Source organism: Hydra vulgaris, chromosome 05, assembly GCF_038396675.1.
Source record: "Hydra vulgaris chromosome 05, alternate assembly HydraT2T_AEP".
In the NCBI taxonomy this organism is placed as follows: Eukaryota; Metazoa; Cnidaria; class Hydrozoa; order Anthoathecata; family Hydridae; genus Hydra; species Hydra vulgaris.
This window is the reverse complement of record NC_088924.1, coordinates 8,420,080-8,443,068: the sequence shown is the minus strand read 5'-3', so window position 1 is coordinate 8,443,068 and position 22,989 is coordinate 8,420,080. Positions and strand designations below refer to the sequence as shown.

The 22,989-nt window shown below is 30.5% G+C and overlaps 1 protein-coding gene across 1 annotated transcript; it reads right to left on the bottom strand.

Annotated features, from left to right (window-relative positions):
- Positions 1-338: 338 nt before the first annotated feature.
- LOC136080514 (collagen alpha-3(VI) chain-like) lies at positions 339-22,760 on the bottom strand. The gene is made up of 27 exons (XM_065797286.1): positions 20,741-22,760; positions 20,403-20,444; positions 20,126-20,200; positions 18,344-18,931; positions 18,006-18,047; positions 17,729-17,803; positions 15,947-16,534; positions 15,609-15,650; positions 15,332-15,406; positions 13,550-14,137; positions 13,212-13,253; positions 12,935-13,009; positions 11,153-11,740; positions 10,815-10,856; positions 10,538-10,612; positions 8,756-9,343; positions 8,418-8,459; positions 8,141-8,215; positions 6,359-6,946; positions 6,021-6,062; positions 5,744-5,818; positions 3,962-4,549; positions 3,623-3,664; positions 3,346-3,420; positions 1,562-2,149; positions 1,290-1,339; positions 339-669 (listed from the first exon to the last, which is right to left on the bottom strand). Exons 1-26 carry the CDS (start codon positions 21,078-21,080, stop codon positions 1,323-1,325), a joined length of 5,997 nt encoding a protein of 1,998 aa, XP_065653358.1. The 5' UTR covers positions 21,081-22,760; the 3' UTR covers positions 339-669; positions 1,290-1,322.
- Positions 22,761-22,989: the final 229 nt, after the last annotated feature.

Genomic DNA, 22,989 nt, shown 5'->3' with positions numbered 1-22,989 from the left:
TAGAAAACAAATGTTAGTTGCAAATAATTGAAAATGAATGCTAGTTGCAAAAAATTGAAAACAAATAAGTTCATTTTATTAACTGACATCCTTTTAAAAACGTGCAATAACGAGTTAAACCTAAACGAATTTACTTTAAGGTCGGTCAAAATCAACAGTAGAAAATGGTGAAAGGCAGAAAGGGTTTTATCTAAAGTTATAAGAAATGAAATGCAAATGAAAAACTTTTTTAATAGTTTTTTTTAATGCTCCAAAACGTTTCGCCTTCTCTTAACCAGGTACGTAATTTAACAAATCTGGAATTTATTATAATTCACAAATCATATTTAACAATCGCATTAAAAAATTTATTTTGTATTTCAAGGTTGAGGAAATAAATCTACAAAAAATAAATATAAAAACTAAAAAATATAAATATAAAATGTGTTACAATTTAAAATATTTATTTTAAGTAATTTTCTCTATAATATCTGAGATTCTTTACAATGAAATGTAGATATTTCAATCTAAAAAATTCTAACATAAATCTGATGTTATTTACATAAAGATTTCGGCAGCATATAAAAACAACTTCCCACTTTAATAACCAATCATGCCAATCATGCCCTCCACAAAGTGTCCCTAAAGGTCTATCTTCAATTTAGCTGGGGTCAGTAAGAATTTGTTTTCCTATAATAATAAAAATATCATTTTACTAATATTAACTATTTTAAAATGCACAACAATAATAACTAAATAAAATTTGACTTTTCTTATTTAAAAAATTGTAGTTTAATAATACGTGGGGCAGACGTGCGAGTCTTTAATAAATTTAACACTATTATTCAAACTTTTTTTTTTAAATGAATCTCAGCTATAAACATAAACTTCATTATTTAGATTAAAATTTGCATTAATGTTAATTAAATATGAGATATAGTAAACAAATCAGTTATAAAGTTGATAATAAATATAGAATAATAATAATAATATGAATTATAGTAAATTGAAAAATATTATTATTAATACATATTTAAAAGCGATTTCATTCAAAGAAATAAGCCTTTAAATACATGGATTTGGACACGATTACTTTTATTTGGTATTTATCAGTAATTAATATTAAAGTTTAGTCATAACTTTCTTAAACAGGTGCTAATAAAAAAAGATAAAAAATTAAAAAAATAAATTAAAAAATTAAATAAGAAACGTTTTCAATAATTTATACTGCTTCTGTTTCAGCAAAAGAATTTCATAATTAACTAGTTTAAAAACAAAAATAAAAACAAATATAGACAAAAAAAAATTACTTGAGACATTTCTTCGCGTTATATAGGTGGGTGTTATAAAGTCAAGTTTACTAAAAATTGAAAAACAATAATATTTTAAAAATAACTTTAGATCAGTATCAGCAGCTATTATAGACTATTTAATCACACACTAAATTAATTAAAAAAACCGTTTTTTAACAATGTTTAATAAACAAAAAAGTATTAAAAAACCTAAAAAATAAAAATTGCTTTATGATAAACATAAAACTTATTAAATATAATTTAATAAAGCAAACAACTTTATGACCAACCTGTTTCACACATCTTTGTTTTGATGACGTCTAAAAAATTAAAGTCCTTAAGTTTTTCAAACGAATCAGCGGCGTAAGCGTTTTCTTCTCCACCAGCAATGTCAGACAACTCACTTACATTCACCGCATTAGTAATACCTATGACGATAATGGTAACACCAGTAGAGCGCAACTCATTTGCAATGGCTACTGGGTTTTCTGAACCACGCTCCTGGGTCTGAGAGCCATCTGTTAGTAAAAAGAGAATTTTCGCAACTCCCGGTCTAGCACCGTTTTCTAATTCAAACACTTCTTTCTGAGCCAGACGAAGAGCTTTGTCTATTCTCGTTGTGGAACCCATCAGCACAATATTATCAACAGCCTCGTTAAAGCTCTTCAAGTTGCTATACTTGTTTAGCTTTATACTGAGTTGAGCATGATAACTAAATGTAACCACTGCGGCTCTTGTACCATTGACGCTTACACCGAAAGCAGAAATTACAGACTTTAAAAAATCTTTTTCATTTTGGTAATATTTTCTCAAACTACCAGATGAGTCCAATAGAAAAACAATGTCCACTATAGCTTCACACGTCGGTTGAACTTTAGCTGAGTAAAAAAGAAAAAAGAAAAATAGTTCATATACACTAGAGAAACTGTTCACAACAATATTGTATAACATCACAAACGTTGATTTATTAATTTGAACTTTCTTTATGATCTTTTTGTAGGTCATTCTATTATGCTAGCAAAAGAAAAAAGAAAAAAAAGAAAAAAAATATTCGAGTTTACGCGCGATCAATAAACGAGGCCTATCCATAAAACTGCTAAAATAAGCAATATCTTACAAACAAAACTGAGTCAACAGAAAAGTTATCACATAGTGCAGATTCTCAAAAAAAACAAAAACAAAAAAAAACAACAAACAAACAGAAAATCTAGCTGATATAAATTACACTAACTCAAAAAAACAAACAAGGCCTATCCGTTAAACTGCTAAAAAAAAAAAAGAAAGAAAAGAAAGAAGAAGCGATATCTTAAGAGTCAACAGAAAAATCGCCATATAGTGTTGACTCTCAAATTCAGTTCACAATAGAGAGTCTAGCTGATACAAATTGTACTAATTAAAAACAACAACAAAAACACAGCAAAAAATTATACAAAGAAAACAAGCCGAACATTTTATGAAAGATTCAAAAACAAAAACAAAAAAAAAAACATTTACAAAGTCTAAAACAGAATCTTTTTGTCATGGAAAAAGCGTTAAGATACTTTCTATGTACATGATAAAAAAAGTCGTTGTAGAAGAATCAGGCAGAGTAATGAGAATTTTTCTACTTTCTAGATACGACTGCAAAGTGTTGCACAAAACAAAGAGAAAAACAATGTCATTTAAAGTAGTACCATACAAATAACAATTCTCTATTTATACATTACAAAAGACTTTCTTTAAAACAACGGGGCGTAGTGAACCTAAACAGCAAATTACTCAAACTTGACAATGCAGACAATGTAGATAGTGCCAAACTCAAAGAATTAGAAGGTAGAAAAAATGGTTTGCAACAGCATTTCTTTGGTTCAGTTGTCAACATTTTAATTTCAACGTTGAAACAAAAATACACAAACCAGTCGAAAGATCTTCCTTAAGAAGCCATTCAGTCTGGTCCGGTACAACAAAAAGGTGATGTTGTTATAATGTTGAACTTAAAACGATTTTATTTCATGCAAAAATAATTATCATTTTAAACTGTTTTACTACAAACAAATTGCAATATAAAATAATAAACAAGTTTTTAGGCACCTACCAGTTTCTAAAGATTGCGTGGACAAGGGTTCTGCAGTTGTACTTGAAGTCGTTGAAGATGACGAGCTGGTTGACGCTGAATAATTAAAGGGTAAAGCAAACGATGAATATTCACTATAATTCTTTTCAACAATGAATTTATATGCAAAAGAACTTACTTAATCCAATGAAAAACAAAAACAAAGAAAAAACCTCTCATTAAAACTAAAGTTAATGGACTTAGTTACATGTTCAGCAGTAGAGTTTGAAAAAACATGAATAGTTTAAAATAAATTTACTTGGGACACTTGTCGTAGAAGTGATGAATGAAGTAACGTTTGCTAAAAGTAGAAATAAACATGTTATTTTAACACTCAATTCCAATCAGTATCAGGAAGGATTAAATGCTGTTCAAAAACACACTACAAATTAAACTGATTGAATATATTTATAAAGAAAACTTTTTTTAAACAAAGTTTAAAAATCAAAAAAGCGTTTTGAAAAAACGAAAAAAAAACAAAACAAAAACAATCGTTTTAACATTACAAAAAAAACAAAACAAAATAACAACAACAAAAAAACAAATAAAACTGATCGAATATATATATTTCGATTAAACATATAACTTTATGACCAACCTGTTTCACACATCTTTGTTTTGATGACGTCTAAAAAATTAAAGTCCTTAAGTTTTTCAAACGAATCAGCGGCGTAAGCGTTTTCTTCTCCACCAGCAATGTCAGACAACTCACTTACATTCACCGCATTAGTAATACCTATGACGATAATGGTAACACCAGTAGAGCGCAACTCATTTGCAATGGCTACTGGGTTTTCTGAACCACGCTCCTGGGTCTGAGAGCCATCTGTTAGTAAAAAGAGAATTTTCGCAACTCCCGGTCTAGCACCGTTTTCTAATTCAAACACTTCTTTCTGAGCCAGACGAAGAGCTTTGTCTATTCTCGTTGTGGAACCCATCAGCACAATATTATCAACAGCCTCGTTAAAGCTCTTCAAGTTGCTATACTTGTTTAGCTTTATACTGAGTTGAGCATGATAACTAAATGTAACCACTGCGGCTCTTGTACCATTGACGCTTACACCGAAAGCAGAAATTACAGACTTTAAAAAATCTTTTTCATTTTGGTAATATTTTCTCAAACTACCAGATGAGTCCAATAGAAAAACAATGTCCACTATAGCTTCACACGTCGGTTGAACTTTAGCTGAGTAAAAAAGAAAAAAGAAAAATAGTTCATATACACTAGAGAAACTGTTCACAACAATATTGTATAACATCACAAACGTTGATTTATTAATTTGAACTTTCTTTATGATCTTTTTGTAGGTCATTCTATTATGCTAGCAAAAGAAAAAGAAAAAAAGAAAAAAAATATTCGAGTTTACGCGCGATCAATAAACGAGGCCTATCCATAAAACTGCTAAAATAAGCAATATCTTACAAACAAAACTGAGTCAACAGAAAAGTTATCACATAGTGCAGATTCTCAAAAAAAACAAAAACAAAAAAAAACAACAAACAAACAGAAAATCTAGCTGATATAAATTACACTAACTCAAAAAAACAAACAAGGCCTATCCGTTAAACTGCTAAAAAAAAAAAGAAAGAAAAGAAAGAAGAAGCGATATCTTAAGAGTCAACAGAAAAATCGCCATATAGTGTTGACTCTCAAATTCAGTTCACAATAGAGAGTCTAGCTGATACAAATTGTACTAATTAAAAACAACAACAAAAACACAGCAAAAAATTATACAAAGAAAACAAGCCGAACATTTTATGAAAGATTCAAAAACAAAAACAAAAAAAAAAAACATTTACAAAGTCTAAAACAGAATCTTTTTGTCATGGAAAAAGCGTTAAGATACTTTCTATGTACATGATAAAAAAAGTCGTTGTAGAAGAATCAGGCAGAGTAATGAGAATTTTTCTACTTTCTAGATACGACTGCAAAGTGTTGCACAAAACAAAGAGAAAAACAATGTCATTTAAAGTAGTACCATACAAATAACAATTCTCTATTTATACATTACAAAAGACTTTCTTTAAAACAACGGGGCGTAGTGAACCTAAACAGCAAATTACTCAAACTTGACAATGCAGACAATGTAGATAGTGCCAAACTCAAAGAATTAGAAGGTAGAAAAAATGGTTTGCAACAGCATTTCTTTGGTTCAGTTGTCAACATTTTAATTTCAACGTTGAAACAAAAATACACAAACCAGTCGAAAGATCTTCCTTAAGAAGCCATTCAGTCTGGTCCGGTACAACAAAAAGGTGATGTTGTTATAATGTTGAACTTAAAACGATTTTATTTCATGCAAAAATAATTATCATTTTAAACTGTTTTACTACAAACAAATTGCAATATAAAATAATAAACAAGTTTTTAGGCACCTACCAGTTTCTAAAGATTGCGTGGACAAGGGTTCTGCAGTTGTACTTGAAGTCGTTGAAGATGACGAGCTGGTTGACGCTGAATAATTAAAGGGTAAAGCAAACGATGAATATTCACTATAATTCTTTTCAACAATGAATTTATATGCAAAAGAACTTACTTAATCCAATGAAAAACAAAAACAAAGAAAAAACCTCTCATTAAAACTAAAGTTAATGGACTTAGTTACATGTTCAGCAGTAGAGTTTGAAAAAACATGAATAGTTTAAAATAAATTTACTTGGGACACTTGTCGTAGAAGTGATGAATGAAGTAACGTTTGCTAAAAGTAGAAATAAACATGTTATTTTAACACTCAATTCCAATCAGTATCAGGAGCTATTAAATGCTGTTCAAAAACACACTACAAATTAAACTGATTGAATATATTTATAAAGAAAACTTTTTTTAAACAAAGTTTAAAAATCAAAAAAGCGTTTTGAAAAAACGAAAAAAAACAAAACAAAAACAATCGTTTTAACATTACAAAAAAAACAAAACAAAATAACAACAACAAAAAAACAAATAAAACTGATCGAATATATATATTTCGATTAAACATATAACTTTATGACCAACCTGTTTCACACATCTTTGTTTTGATGACGTCTAAAAAATTAAAGTCCTTAAGTTTTTCAAACGAATCAGCGGCGTAAGCGTTTTCTTCTCCACCAGCAATGTCAGACAACTCACTTACATTCACCGCATTAGTAATACCTATGACGATAATGGTAACACCAGTAGAGCGCAACTCATTTGCAATGGCTACTGGGTTTTCTGAACCACGCTCCTGGGTCTGAGAGCCATCTGTTAGTAAAAAGAGAATTTTCGCAACTCCCGGTCTAGCACCGTTTTCTAATTCAAACACTTCTTTCTGAGCCAGACGAAGAGCTTTGTCTATTCTCGTTGTGGAACCCATCAGCACAATATTATCAACAGCCTCGTTAAAGCTCTTCAAGTTGCTATACTTGTTTAGCTTTATACTGAGTTGAGCATGATAACTAAATGTAACCACTGCGGCTCTTGTACCATTGACGCTTACACCGAAAGCAGAAATTACAGACTTTAAAAAATCTTTTTCATTTTGGTAATATTTTCTCAAACTACCAGATGAGTCCAATAGAAAAACAATGTCCACTATAGCTTCACACGTCGGTTGAACTTTAGCTGAGTAAAAAAGAAAAAAGAAAAATAGTTCATATACACTAGAGAAACTGTTCACAACAATATTGTATAACATCACAAACGTTGATTTATTAATTTGAACTTTCTTTATGATCTTTTTGTAGGTCATTCTATTATGCTAGCAAAAGAAAAAGAAAAAAAGAAAAAAAATATTCGAGTTTACGCGCGATCAATAAACGAGGCCTATCCATAAAACTGCTAAAATAAGCAATATCTTACAAACAAAACTGAGTCAACAGAAAAGTTATCACATAGTGCAGATTCTCAAAAAAAACAAAAACAAAAAAAAACAACAAACAAACAGAAAATCTAGCTGATATAAATTACACTAACTCAAAAAAACAAACAAGGCCTATCCGTTAAACTGCTAAAAAAAAAAAGAAAGAAAAGAAAGAAGAAGCGATATCTTAAGAGTCAACAGAAAAATCGCCATATAGTGTTGACTCTCAAATTCAGTTCACAATAGAGAGTCTAGCTGATACAAATTGTACTAATTAAAAACAACAACAAAAACACAGCAAAAAATTATACAAAGAAAACAAGCCGAACATTTTATGAAAGATTCAAAAACAAAAACAAAAAAAAAAAACATTTACAAAGTCTAAAACAGAATCTTTTTGTCATGGAAAAAGCGTTAAGATACTTTCTATGTACATGATAAAAAAAGTCGTTGTAGAAGAATCAGGCAGAGTAATGAGAATTTTTCTACTTTCTAGATACGACTGCAAAGTGTTGCACAAAACAAAGAGAAAAACAATGTCATTTAAAGTAGTACCATACAAATAACAATTCTCTATTTATACATTACAAAAGACTTTCTTTAAAACAACGGGGCGTAGTGAACCTAAACAGCAAATTACTCAAACTTGACAATGCAGACAATGTAGATAGTGCCAAACTCAAAGAATTAGAAGGTAGAAAAAATGGTTTGCAACAGCATTTCTTTGGTTCAGTTGTCAACATTTTAATTTCAACGTTGAAACAAAAATACACAAACCAGTCGAAAGATCTTCCTTAAGAAGCCATTCAGTCTGGTCCGGTACAACAAAAAGGTGATGTTGTTATAATGTTGAACTTAAAACGATTTTATTTCATGCAAAAATAATTATCATTTTAAACTGTTTTACTACAAACAAATTGCAATATAAAATAATAAACAAGTTTTTAGGCACCTACCAGTTTCTAAAGATTGCGTGGACAAGGGTTCTGCAGTTGTACTTGAAGTCGTTGAAGATGACGAGCTGGTTGACGCTGAATAATTAAAGGGTAAAGCAAACGATGAATATTCACTATAATTCTTTTCAACAATGAATTTATATGCAAAAGAACTTACTTAATCCAATGAAAAACAAAAACAAAGAAAAAACCTCTCATTAAAACTAAAGTTAATGGACTTAGTTACATGTTCAGCAGTAGAGTTTGAAAAAACATGAATAGTTTAAAATAAATTTACTTGGGACACTTGTCGTAGAAGTGATGAATGAAGTAACGTTTGCTAAAAGTAGAAATAAACATGTTATTTTAACACTCAATTCCAATCAGTATCAGGAGCTATTAAATGCTGTTCAAAAACACACTACAAATTAAACTGATTGAATATATTTATAAAGAAAACTTTTTTTAAACAAAGTTTAAAAATCAAAAAAGCGTTTTGAAAAAACGAAAAAAAACAAAACAAAAACAATCGTTTTAACATTACAAAAAAAACAAAACAAAATAACAACAACAAAAAAACAAATAAAACTGATCGAATATATATATTTCGATTAAACATATAACTTTATGACCAACCTGTTTCACACATCTTTGTTTTGATGACGTCTAAAAAATTAAAGTCCTTAAGTTTTTCAAACGAATCAGCGGCGTAAGCGTTTTCTTCTCCACCAGCAATGTCAGACAACTCACTTACATTCACCGCATTAGTAATACCTATGACGATAATGGTAACACCAGTAGAGCGCAACTCATTTGCAATGGCTACTGGGTTTTCTGAACCACGCTCCTGGGTCTGAGAGCCATCTGTTAGTAAAAAGAGAATTTTCGCAACTCCCGGTCTAGCACCGTTTTCTAATTCAAACACTTCTTTCTGAGCCAGACGAAGAGCTTTGTCTATTCTCGTTGTGGAACCCATCAGCACAATATTATCAACAGCCTCGTTAAAGCTCTTCAAGTTGCTATACTTGTTTAGCTTTATACTGAGTTGAGCATGATAACTAAATGTAACCACTGCGGCTCTTGTACCATTGACGCTTACACCGAAAGCAGAAATTACAGACTTTAAAAAATCTTTTTCATTTTGGTAATATTTTCTCAAACTACCAGATGAGTCCAATAGAAAAACAATGTCCACTATAGCTTCACACGTCGGTTGAACTTTAGCTGAGTAAAAAAGAAAAAAGAAAAATAGTTCATATACACTAGAGAAACTGTTCACAACAATATTGTATAACATCACAAACGTTGATTTATTAATTTGAACTTTCTTTATGATCTTTTTGTAGGTCATTCTATTATGCTAGCAAAAGAAAAAGAAAAAAAGAAAAAAAATATTCGAGTTTACGCGCGATCAATAAACGAGGCCTATCCATAAAACTGCTAAAATAAGCAATATCTTACAAACAAAACTGAGTCAACAGAAAAGTTATCACATAGTGCAGATTCTCAAAAAAAACAAAAACAAAAAAAAACAACAAACAAACAGAAAATCTAGCTGATATAAATTACACTAACTCAAAAAAACAAACAAGGCCTATCCGTTAAACTGCTAAAAAAAAAAAGAAAGAAAAGAAAGAAGAAGCGATATCTTAAGAGTCAACAGAAAAATCGCCATATAGTGTTGACTCTCAAATTCAGTTCACAATAGAGAGTCTAGCTGATACAAATTGTACTAATTAAAAACAACAACAAAAACACAGCAAAAAATTATACAAAGAAAACAAGCCGAACATTTTATGAAAGATTCAAAAACAAAAACAAAAAAAAAAAACATTTACAAAGTCTAAAACAGAATCTTTTTGTCATGGAAAAAGCGTTAAGATACTTTCTATGTACATGATAAAAAAAGTCGTTGTAGAAGAATCAGGCAGAGTAATGAGAATTTTTCTACTTTCTAGATACGACTGCAAAGTGTTGCACAAAACAAAGAGAAAAACAATGTCATTTAAAGTAATACCATACAAATAACAATTCTCTATTTATACATTACAAAAGACTTTCTTTAAAACAACGGGGCGTAGTGAACCTAAACAGCAAATTACTCAAACTTGACAATGCAGACAATGTAGATAGTGCCAAACTCAAAGAATTAGAAGGTAGAAAAAATGGTTTGCAACAGCATTTCTTTGGTTCAGTTGTCAACATTTTAATTTCAACGTTGAAACAAAAATACACAAACCAGTCGAAAGATCTTCCTTAAGAAGCCATTCAGTCTGGTCCGGTACAACAAAAAGGTGATGTTGTTATAATGTTGAACTTAAAACGATTTTATTTCATGCAAAAATAATTATCATTTTAAACTGTTTTACTACAAACAAATTGCAATATAAAATAATAAACAAGTTTTTAGGCACCTACCAGTTTCTAAAGATTGCGTGGACAAGGGTTCTGCAGTTGTACTTGAAGTCGTTGAAGATGACGAGCTGGTTGACGCTGAATAATTAAAGGGTAAAGCAAACGATGAATATTCACTATAATTCTTTTCAACAATGAATTTATATGCAAAAGAACTTACTTAATCCAATGAAAAACAAAAACAAAGAAAAAACCTCTCATTAAAACTAAAGTTAATGGACTTAGTTACATGTTCAGCAGTAGAGTTTGAAAAAACATGAATAGTTTAAAATAAATTTACTTGGGACACTTGTCGTAGAAGTGATGAATGAAGTAACGTTTGCTAAAAGTAGAAATAAACATGTTATTTTAACACTCAATTCCAATCAGTATCAGGAGCTATTAAATGCTGTTCAAAAACACACTACAAATTAAACTGATTGAATATATTTATAAAGAAAACTTTTTTTAAACAAAGTTTAAAAATCAAAAAAGCGTTTTGAAAAAACGAAAAAAAACAAAACAAAAACAATCGTTTTAACATTACAAAAAAAACAAAACAAAATAACAACAACAAAAAAACAAATAAAACTGATCGAATATATATATTTCGATTAAACATATAACTTTATGACCAACCTGTTTCACACATCTTTGTTTTGATGACGTCTAAAAAATTAAAGTCCTTAAGTTTTTCAAACGAATCAGCGGCGTAAGCGTTTTCTTCTCCACCAGCAATGTCAGACAACTCACTTACATTCACCGCATTAGTAATACCTATGACGATAATGGTAACACCAGTAGAGCGCAACTCATTTGCAATGGCTACTGGGTTTTCTGAACCACGCTCCTGGGTCTGAGAGCCATCTGTTAGTAAAAAGAGAATTTTCGCAACTCCCGGTCTAGCACCGTTTTCTAATTCAAACACTTCTTTCTGAGCCAGACGAAGAGCTTTGTCTATTCTCGTTGTGGAACCCATCAGCACAATATTATCAACAGCCTCGTTAAAGCTCTTCAAGTTGCTATACTTGTTTAGCTTTATACTGAGTTGAGCATGATAACTAAATGTAACCACTGCGGCTCTTGTACCATTGACGCTTACACCGAAAGCAGAAATTACAGACTTTAAAAAATCTTTTTCATTTTGGTAATATTTTCTCAAACTACCAGATGAGTCCAATAGAAAAACAATGTCCACTATAGCTTCACACGTCGGTTGAACTTTAGCTGAGTAAAAAAGAAAAAAGAAAAATAGTTCATATACACTAGAGAAACTGTTCACAACAATATTGTATAACATCACAAACGTTGATTTATTAATTTGAACTTTCTTTATGATCTTTTTGTAGGTCATTCTATTATGCTAGCAAAAGAAAAAGAAAAAAAGAAAAAAAATATTCGAGTTTACGCGCGATCAATAAACGAGGCCTATCCATAAAACTGCTAAAATAAGCAATATCTTACAAACAAAACTGAGTCAACAGAAAAGTTATCACATAGTGCAGATTCTCAAAAAAAACAAAAACAAAAAAAAACAACAAACAAACAGAAAATCTAGCTGATATAAATTACACTAACTCAAAAAAACAAACAAGGCCTATCCGTTAAACTGCTAAAAAAAAAAAGAAAGAAAAGAAAGAAGAAGCGATATCTTAAGAGTCAACAGAAAAATCGCCATATAGTGTTGACTCTCAAATTCAGTTCACAATAGAGAGTCTAGCTGATACAAATTGTACTAATTAAAAACAACAACAAAAACACAGCAAAAAATTATACAAAGAAAACAAGCCGAACATTTTATGAAAGATTCAAAAACAAAAACAAAAAAAAAAAACATTTACAAAGTCTAAAACAGAATCTTTTTGTCATGGAAAAAGCGTTAAGATACTTTCTATGTACATGATAAAAAAAGTCGTTGTAGAAGAATCAGGCAGAGTAATGAGAATTTTTCTACTTTCTAGATACGACTGCAAAGTGTTGCACAAAACAAAGAGAAAAACAATGTCATTTAAAGTAATACCATACAAATAACAATTCTCTATTTATACATTACAAAAGACTTTCTTTAAAACAACGGGGCGTAGTGAACCTAAACAGCAAATTACTCAAACTTGACAATGCAGACAATGTAGATAGTGCCAAACTCAAAGAATTAGAAGGTAGAAAAAATGGTTTGCAACAGCATTTCTTTGGTTCAGTTGTCAACATTTTAATTTCAACGTTGAAACAAAAATACACAAACCAGTCGAAAGATCTTCCTTAAGAAGCCATTCAGTCTGGTCCGGTACAACAAAAAGGTGATGTTGTTATAATGTTGAACTTAAAACGATTTTATTTCATGCAAAAATAATTATCATTTTAAACTGTTTTACTACAAACAAATTGCAATATAAAATAATAAACAAGTTTTTAGGCACCTACCAGTTTCTAAAGATTGCGTGGACAAGGGTTCTGCAGTTGTACTTGAAGTCGTTGAAGATGACGAGCTGGTTGACGCTGAATAATTAAAGGGTAAAGCAAACGATGAATATTCACTATAATTCTTTTCAACAATGAATTTATATGCAAAAGAACTTACTTAATCCAATGAAAAACAAAAACAAAGAAAAAACCTCTCATTAAAACTAAAGTTAATGGACTTAGTTACATGTTCAGCAGTAGAGTTTGAAAAAACATGAATAGTTTAAAATAAATTTACTTGGGACACTTGTCGTAGAAGTGATGAATGAAGTAACGTTTGCTAAAAGTAGAAATAAACATGTTATTTTAACACTCAATTCCAATCAGTATCAGGAGCTATTAAATGCTGTTCAAAAACACACTACAAATTAAACTGATTGAATATATTTATAAAGAAAACTTTTTTTAAACAAAGTTTAAAAATCAAAAAAGCGTTTTGAAAAAACGAAAAAAAACAAAACAAAAACAATCGTTTTAACATTACAAAAAAAACAAAACAAAATAACAACAACAAAAAAACAAATAAAACTGATCGAATATATATATTTCGATTAAACATATAACTTTATGACCAACCTGTTTCACACATCTTTGTTTTGATGACGTCTAAAAAATTAAAGTCCTTAAGTTTTTCAAACGAATCAGCGGCGTAAGCGTTTTCTTCTCCACCAGCAATGTCAGACAACTCACTTACATTCACCGCATTAGTAATACCTATGACGATAATGGTAACACCAGTAGAGCGCAACTCATTTGCAATGGCTACTGGGTTTTCTGAACCACGCTCCTGGGTCTGAGAGCCATCTGTTAGTAAAAAGAGAATTTTCGCAACTCCCGGTCTAGCACCGTTTTCTAATTCAAACACTTCTTTCTGAGCCAGACGAAGAGCTTTGTCTATTCTCGTTGTGGAACCCATCAGCACAATATTATCAACAGCCTCGTTAAAGCTCTTCAAGTTGCTATACTTGTTTAGCTTTATACTGAGTTGAGCATGATAACTAAATGTAACCACTGCGGCTCTTGTACCATTGACGCTTACACCGAAAGCAGAAATTACAGACTTTAAAAAATCTTTTTCATTTTGGTAATATTTTCTCAAACTACCAGATGAGTCCAATAGAAAAACAATGTCCACTATAGCTTCACACGTCGGTTGAACTTTAGCTGAGTAAAAAAGAAAAAAGAAAAATAGTTCATATACACTAGAGAAACTGTTCACAACAATATTGTATAACATCACAAACGTTGATTTATTAATTTGAACTTTCTTTATGATCTTTTTGTAGGTCATTCTATTATGCTAGCAAAAGAAAAAGAAAAAAAGAAAAAAAATATTCGAGTTTACGCGCGATCAATAAACGAGGCCTATCCATAAAACTGCTAAAATAAGCAATATCTTACAAACAAAACTGAGTCAACAGAAAAGTTATCACATAGTGCAGATTCTCAAAAAAAACAAAAACAAAAAAAAACAACAAACAAACAGAAAATCTAGCTGATATAAATTACACTAACTCAAAAAAACAAACAAGGCCTATCCGTTAAACTGCTAAAAAAAAAAAGAAAGAAAAGAAAGAAGAAGCGATATCTTAAGAGTCAACAGAAAAATCGCCATATAGTGTTGACTCTCAAATTCAGTTCACAATAGAGAGTCTAGCTGATACAAATTGTACTAATTAAAAACAACAACAAAAACACAGCAAAAAATTATACAAAGAAAACAAGCCGAACATTTTATGAAAGATTCAAAAACAAAAACAAAAAAAAAAAACATTTACAAAGTCTAAAACAGAATCTTTTTGTCATGGAAAAAGCGTTAAGATACTTTCTATGTACATGATAAAAAAAGTCGTTGTAGAAGAATCAGGCAGAGTAATGAGAATTTTTCTACTTTCTAGATACGACTGCAAAGTGTTGCACAAAACAAAGAGAAAAACAATGTCATTTAAAGTAATACCATACAAATAACAATTCTCTATTTATACATTACAAAAGACTTTCTTTAAAACAACGGGGCGTAGTGAACCTAAACAGCAAATTACTCAAACTTGACAATGCAGACAATGTAGATAGTGCCAAACTCAAAGAATTAGAAGGTAGAAAAAATGGTTTGCAACAGCATTTCTTTGGTTCAGTTGTCAACATTTTAATTTCAACGTTGAAACAAAAATACACAAACCAGTCGAAAGATCTTCCTTAAGAAGCCATTCAGTCTGGTCCGGTACAACAAAAAGGTGATGTTGTTATAATGTTGAACTTAAAACGATTTTATTTCATGCAAAAATAATTATCATTTTAAACTGTTTTACTACAAACAAATTGCAATATAAAATAATAAACAAGTTTTTAGGCACCTACCAGTTTCTAAAGATTGCGTGGACAAGGGTTCTGCAGTTGTACTTGAAGTCGTTGAAGATGACGAGCTGGTTGACGCTGAATAATTAAAGGGTAAAGCAAACGATGAATATTCACTATAATTCTTTTCAACAATGAATTTATATGCAAAAGAACTTACTTAATCCAATGAAAAACAAAAACAAAGAAAAAACCTCTCATTAAAACTAAAGTTAATGGACTTAGTTACATGTTCAGCAGTAGAGTTTGAAAAAACATGAATAGTTTAAAATAAATTTACTTGGGACACTTGTCGTAGAAGTGATGAATGAAGTAACGTTTGCTAAAAGTAGAAATAAACATGTTATTTTAACACTCAATTCCAATCAGTATCAGGAGCTATTAAATGCTGTTCAAAAACACACTACAAATTAAACTGATTGAATATATTTATAAAGAAAACTTTTTTTAAACAAAGTTTAAAAATCAAAAAAGCGTTTTGAAAAAACGAAAAAAAACAAAACAAAAACAATCGTTTTAACATTACAAAAAAAACAAAACAAAATAACAACAACAAAAAAACAAATAAAACTGATCGAATATATATATTTCGATTAAACATATAACTTTATGACCAACCTGTTTCACACATCTTTGTTTTGATGACGTCTAAAAAATTAAAGTCCTTAAGTTTTTCAAACGAATCAGCGGCGTAAGCGTTTTCTTCTCCACCAGCAATGTCAGACAACTCACTTACATTCACCGCATTAGTAATACCTATGACGATAATGGTAACACCAGTAGAGCGCAACTCATTTGCAATGGCTACTGGGTTTTCTGAACCACGCTCCTGGGTCTGAGAGCCATCTGTTAGTAAAAAGAGAATTTTCGCAACTCCCGGTCTAGCACCGTTTTCTAATTCAAACACTTCTTTCTGAGCCAGACGAAGAGCTTTGTCTATTCTCGTTGTGGAACCCATCAGCACAATATTATCAACAGCCTCGTTAAAGCTCTTCAAGTTGCTATACTTGTTTAGCTTTATACTGAGTTGAGCATGATAACTAAATGTAACCACTGCGGCTCTTGTACCATTGACGCTTACACCGAAAGCAGAAATTACAGACTTTAAAAAATCTTTTTCATTTTGGTAATATTTTCTCAAACTACCAGATGAGTCCAATAGAAAAACAATGTCCACTATAGCTTCACACGTCGGTTGAACTTTAGCTGAGTAAAAAAGAAAAAAGAAAAATAGTTCATATACACTAGAGAAACTGTTCACAACAATATTGTATAACATCACAAACGTTGATTTATTAATTTGAACTTTCTTTATGATCTTTTTGTAGGTCATTCTATTATGCTAGCAAAAGAAAAAGAAAAAAAGAAAAAAAATATTCGAGTTTACGCGCGATCAATAAACGAGGCCTATCCATAAAACTGCTAAAATAAGCAATATCTTACAAACAAAACTGAGTCAACAGAAAAGTTATCACATAGTGCAGATTCTCAAAAAAAACAAAAACAAAAAAAAACAACAAACAAACAGAAAATCTAGCTGATATAAATTACACTAACTCAAAAAAACAAACAAGGCCTATCCGTTAAACTGCTAAAAAAAAAAAGAAAGAAAAGAAAGAAGAAGCGATATCTTAAGAGTCAACAGAAAAATCGCCATATAGTGTTGACTCTCAAATTCAGTTCACAATAGAGAGTCTAGCTGATACAAATTGTACTAATTAAAAACAACAACAAAAACACAGCAAAAAATTATACAAAGAAAACAAGCCGAACATTTTATGAAAGATTCAAAAACAAAAACAAAAAAAAAAAACATTTACAAAGTCTAAAACAGAATCTTTTTGTCATGGAAAAAGCGTTAAGATACTTTCTATGTACATGATAAAAAAAGTCGTTGTAGAAGAATCAGGCAGAGTAATGAGAATTTTTCTACTTTCTAGATACGACTGCAAAGTGTTGCACAAAACAAAGAGAAAAACAATGTCATTTAAAGTAATACCATACAAATAACAATTCTCTATTTATACATTACAAAAGACTTTCTTTAAAACAACGGGGCGTAGTGAACCTAAACAGCAAATTACTCAAACTTGACAATGCAGACAATGTAGATAGTGCCAAACTCAAAGAATTAGAAGGTAGAAAAAATGGTTTGCAACAGCATTTCTTTGGTTCAGTTGTCAACATTTTAATTTCAACGTTGAAACAAAAATACACAAACCAGTCGAAAGATCTTCCTTAAGAAGCCATTCAGTCTGGTCCGGTACAACAAAAAGGTGATGTTGTTATAATGTTGAACTTAAAACGATTTTATTTCATGCAAAAATAATTATCATTTTAAACTGTTTTACTACAAACAAATTGCAATATAAAATAATAAACAAGTTTTTAGGCACCTACCAGTTTCTAAAGATTGCGTGGACAAGGGTTCTGCAGTTGTACTTGAAGTCGTTGAAGATGACGAGCTGGTTGACGCTGAATAATTAAAGGGTAAAGCAAACGATGAATATTCACTATAATTCTTTTCAACAATGAATTTATATGCAAAAGAACTTACTTAATCCAATGAAAAACAAAAACAAAGAAAAAACCTCTCATTAAAACTAAAGTTAATGGACTTAGTTACATGTTCAGCAGTAGAGTTTGAAAAAACATGAATAGTTTAAAATAAATTTACTTGGGACACTTGTCGTAGAAGTGATGAATGAAGTAACGTTTGCTAAAAGTAGAAATAAACATGTTATTTTAACACTCAATTCCAATCAGTATCAGGAGCTATTAAATGCTGTTCAAAAACACACTACAAATTAAACTGATTGAATATATTTATAAAGAAAACTTTTTTTAAACAAAGTTTAAAAATCAAAAAAGCGTTTTGAAAAAACGAAAAAAAACAAAACAAAAACAATCGTTTTAACATTACAAAAAAAACAAAACAAAATAACAACAACAAAAAAACAAATAAAACTGATCGAATATATATATTTCGATTAAACATATAACTTTATGACCAACCTGTTTCACACATCTTTGTTTTGATGACGTCTAAAAAATTAAAGTCCTTAAGTTTTTCAAACGAATCAGCGGCGTAAGCGTTTTCTTCTCCACCAGCAATGTCAGACAACTCACTTACATTCACCGCATTAGTAATACCTATGACGATAATGGTAACACCAGTAGAGCGCAACTCATTTGCAATGGCTACTGGGTTTTCTGAACCACGCTCCTGGGTCTGAGAGCCATCTGTTAGTAAAAAGAGAATTTTCGCAACTCCCGGTCTAGCACCGTTTTCTAATTCAAACACTTCTTTCTGAGCCAGACGAAGAGCTTTGTCTATTCTCGTTGGGGAACCCATCAGCACAATATTATCAACAGCCTCGTTAAAGCTCTTCAAGTTGCTATACTTGTTTAGCTTTATACTGAGTTGAGCATGATAACTAAATGTAACCACTGCGGCTCTTGTACCATTGACGCTTACACCGAAAGCAGAAATTACAGACTTTAAAAAATCTTTTTCATTTTGGTAATATTTTCTCAAACTACCAGATGAGTCCAATAGAAAAACAATGTCCACTATAGCTTCACACGTCGGTTGAACTTTAGCTGAGTAAAAAAGAAAAAAGAAAAATAGTTCATATACACTAGAGAAACTGTTCACAACAATATTGTATAACATCACAAACGTTGATTTATTAATTTGAACTTTCTTTATGATCTTTTTGTAGGTCATTCTATTATGCTAGCAAAAGAAAAAGAAAAAAAGAAAAAAAATATTCGAGTTTACGCGCGATCAATAAACGAGGCCTATCCATAAAACTGCTAAAATAAGCAATATCTTACAAACAAAACTGAGTCAACAGAAAAGTTATCACATAGTGCAGATTCTCAAAAAAAACAAAAACAAAAAAAAACAACAAACAAACAGAAAATCTAGCTGATATAAATTACACTAACTCAAAAAAACAAACAAGGCCTATCCGTTAAACTGCTAAAAAAAAAAAGAAAGAAAAGAAAGAAGAAGCGATATCTTAAGAGTCAACAGAAAAATCGCCATATAGTGTTGACTCTCAAATTCAGTTCACAATAGAGAGTCTAGCTGATACAAATTGTACTAATTAAAAACAACAACAAAAACACAGCAAAAAATTATACAAAGAAAACAAGCCGAACATTTTATGAAAGATTCAAAAACAAAAACAAAAAAAAAAAACATTTACAAAGTCTAAAACAGAATCTTTTTGTCATGGAAAAAGCGTTAAGATACTTTCTATGTACATGATAAAAAAAGTCGTTGTAGAAGAATCAGGCAGAGTAATGAGAATTTTTCTACTTTCTAGATACGACTGCAAAGTGTTGCACAAAACAAAGAGAAAAACAATGTCATTTAAAGTAATACCATACAAATAACAATTCTCTATTTATACATTACAAAAGACTTTCTTTAAAACAACGGGGCGTAGTGAACCTAAACAGCAAATTACTCAAACTTGACAATGCAGACAATGTAGATAGTGCCAAACTCAAAGAATTAGAAGGTAGAAAAAATGGTTTGCAACAGCATTTCTTTGGTTCAGTTGTCAACATTTTAATTTCAACGTTGAAACAAAAATACACAAACCAGTCGAAAGATCTTCCTTAAGAAGCCATTCAGTCTGGTCCGGTACAACAAAAAGGTGATGTTGTTATAATGTTGAACTTAAAACGATTTTATTTCATGCAAAAATAATTATCATTTTAAACTGTTTTACTACAAACAAATTGCAATATAAAATAATAAACAAGTTTTTAGGCACCTACCAGTTTCTAAAGATTGCGTGGACAAGGGTTCTGCAGTTGTACTTGAAGTCGTTGAAGATGACGAGCTGGTTGACGCTGAATAATTAAAGGGTAAAGCAAACGATGAATATTCACTATAATTCTTTTCAACAATGAATTTATATGCAAAAGAACTTACTTAATCCAATGAAAAACAAAAACAAAGAAAAAACCTCTCATTAAAACTAAAGTTAATGGACTTAGTTACATGTTCAGCAGTAGAGTTTGAAAAAACATGAATAGTTTAAAATAAATTTACTTGGGACACTTGTCGTAGAAGTGATGAATGAAGTAACGTTTGCTAAAAGTAGAAATAAACATGTTATTTTAACACTCAATTCCAATCAGTATCAGGAGCTATTAAATGCTGTTCAAAAACACACTACAAATTAAACTGATTGAATATATTTATAAAGAAAACTTTTTTTAAACAAAGTTTAAAAATCAAAAAAGCGTTTTGAAAAAACGAAAAAAAACAAAACAAAAACAATCGTTTTAACATTACAAAAAAAACAAAACAAAATAACAACAACAAAAAAACAAATAAAACTGATCGAATATATATATTTCGATTAAACATATAACTTTATGACCAACCTGTTTCACACATCTTTGTTTTGATGACGTCTAAAAAATTAAAGTCCTTAAGTTTTTCAAACGAATCAGCGGCGTAAGCGTTTTCTTCTCCACCAGCAATGTCAGACAACTCACTTACATTCACCGCATTAGTAATACCTATGACGATAATGGTAACACCAGTAGAGCGCAACTCATTTGCAATGGCTACTGGGTTTTCTGAACCACGCTCCTGGGTCTGAGAGCCATCTGTTAGTAAAAAGAGAATTTTCGCAACTCCCGGTCTAGCACCGTTTTCTAATTCAAACACTTCTTTCTGAGCCAGACGAAGAGCTTTGTCTATTCTCGTTGGGGAACCCATCAGCGCAAAATTGTGTGTACACTGATTGCGCCATTGCCTATTATAAGTAGTTAATATATGTATTCTTTACTGAGCTCATATCTCTACCTTTGCCTTTTTTCTAAAAGTTTGAGTCTGCAGTGATTTTAGATAATAACATTGGAATTTGAGCTTGATAAGACTCTCCTGCAGTACAGGCACTAGAGTGTAGGGATTGCACTGCATGCAAGTGTAGGGCACTACATGTAGGACCTACACTGCAGGAAAGTGTAGGGCACCTACACTGCGAAGGGCGTATTCTAGAATTGCGTATATTAAGCAATAGTGTATATTTAGCGGTAGTGAATATTTGCATTTGCTCAGCCGCCCTCTGTTAATTTGTTGATTATGTTTTAGTCTGTTAATAGTACTGTGTTTAAAACATTTTAAAACCGTGTTTTAGTTGGAATAAACAAGTTATATCCAAAATGTTGAAATTTTAAATTATTCTCTTCCTCTTCCCTTCCTCCCCCCCCCACTCAATTTTTAGCAAAAGTTATGTGTGCCCTCATGCCTTAAAAAAAATATATTTTATAAGGCATGACCTTAAAAAAAAATATTTTTAAAAAAATTATTGGGGGGGCCTATGCCCCCATATGGTAATCATCGAAATCATGCCCCCATACCTATGCCCCCATATAATAATCATCGAAAAAGAGGAGATTTTACTGTTAGCGTGTTAAATGAATGGGGAGTCCCCATTATTTAGCAAGGTTGTACCAGAGAGGACTCCTTTTAAGAAAATTATATAAATAAAAACCCTTTTTTTTAAAAAAAAAGCACGTAAAAAAATAAAAAATGTTATTCGTTTTTTTAGTGCAAATTGGTGAATTTGTGATTAAAATTAATCTAAAAAATCGCAAAACGTTTACATTCAATTTTATTGCTGTCTAACAATTATTGAGTCTTGATTAAATAAATCTTTTAAAACGGTATAATTTAATATAGAATAATTTATTGTATATTAAAATATTTTAAATAATATACGAAAGATAAAAACTATATAAATGCAAGCCATGAATTAAATCTTCATTGTATAACTTGTTTCTATTGTCATCTTGTAACCATTATTTACTTGTATCTAACTAATCACTTGCACCAGTTATCAATTTAACTGTCATCGACCAATCATTTGTCGGAACAGAGCAAGAATTATAAACAGGGGAAGATGTATCAAATTAAATATACATTTTTGTTGAAACCACCTTTTTCAATAAGTCTTTGTTTGATAACAAATACTTATTGAACTCATAAGTTAGAAAATTGGTCACGCACAATGATTTATTAACATGAAGAAAGGGCTCCCAAATAGCGATACTATACGATACAAAGGTTATGCAAATTGCGTAATCTTGACTAATTTATCACTGTAAGATGCATTAGATAAATAAGATTAACATAAGGAAATTTGTTTATCTTTGTGAGAAACAAAAATATATAATCCAGCTGGCCAAATTTTGAATTTGGCTTCACAATCATTTTTCCCTTTCTTAAACTAAAAAACATTTTTTTGGACGACATTATTGATAGTGTCGCAATTTTTTTACTTTCTAAACGTCAAATTTAAATCCAGGGAATAATTTTTTGTGTAGTGACAAACAAAATACTTTATAACCTTAATGTAATTAAACGGTCGAAACTTTCGTTTTCGCAAGTTTGAATGCGCGCGCATTTTTTAATATTGTGTAATGAAGAGAAGAGAACACTTGTTGTTTGAGCATTTTCAATAAATGGGTAGAATGACAAAAAAAATATGGAATTTTTATAAAAATTAAATAAAAACCTTCGAAAAAGAGGAGATTTCATGTTTTTTTCTGAAATCCGCTGGAGTCTTAATTTTTGCCTTAAAATCCGGAGATCTCCGGGTAAATCAGTAATCAGTGGTAAGGTA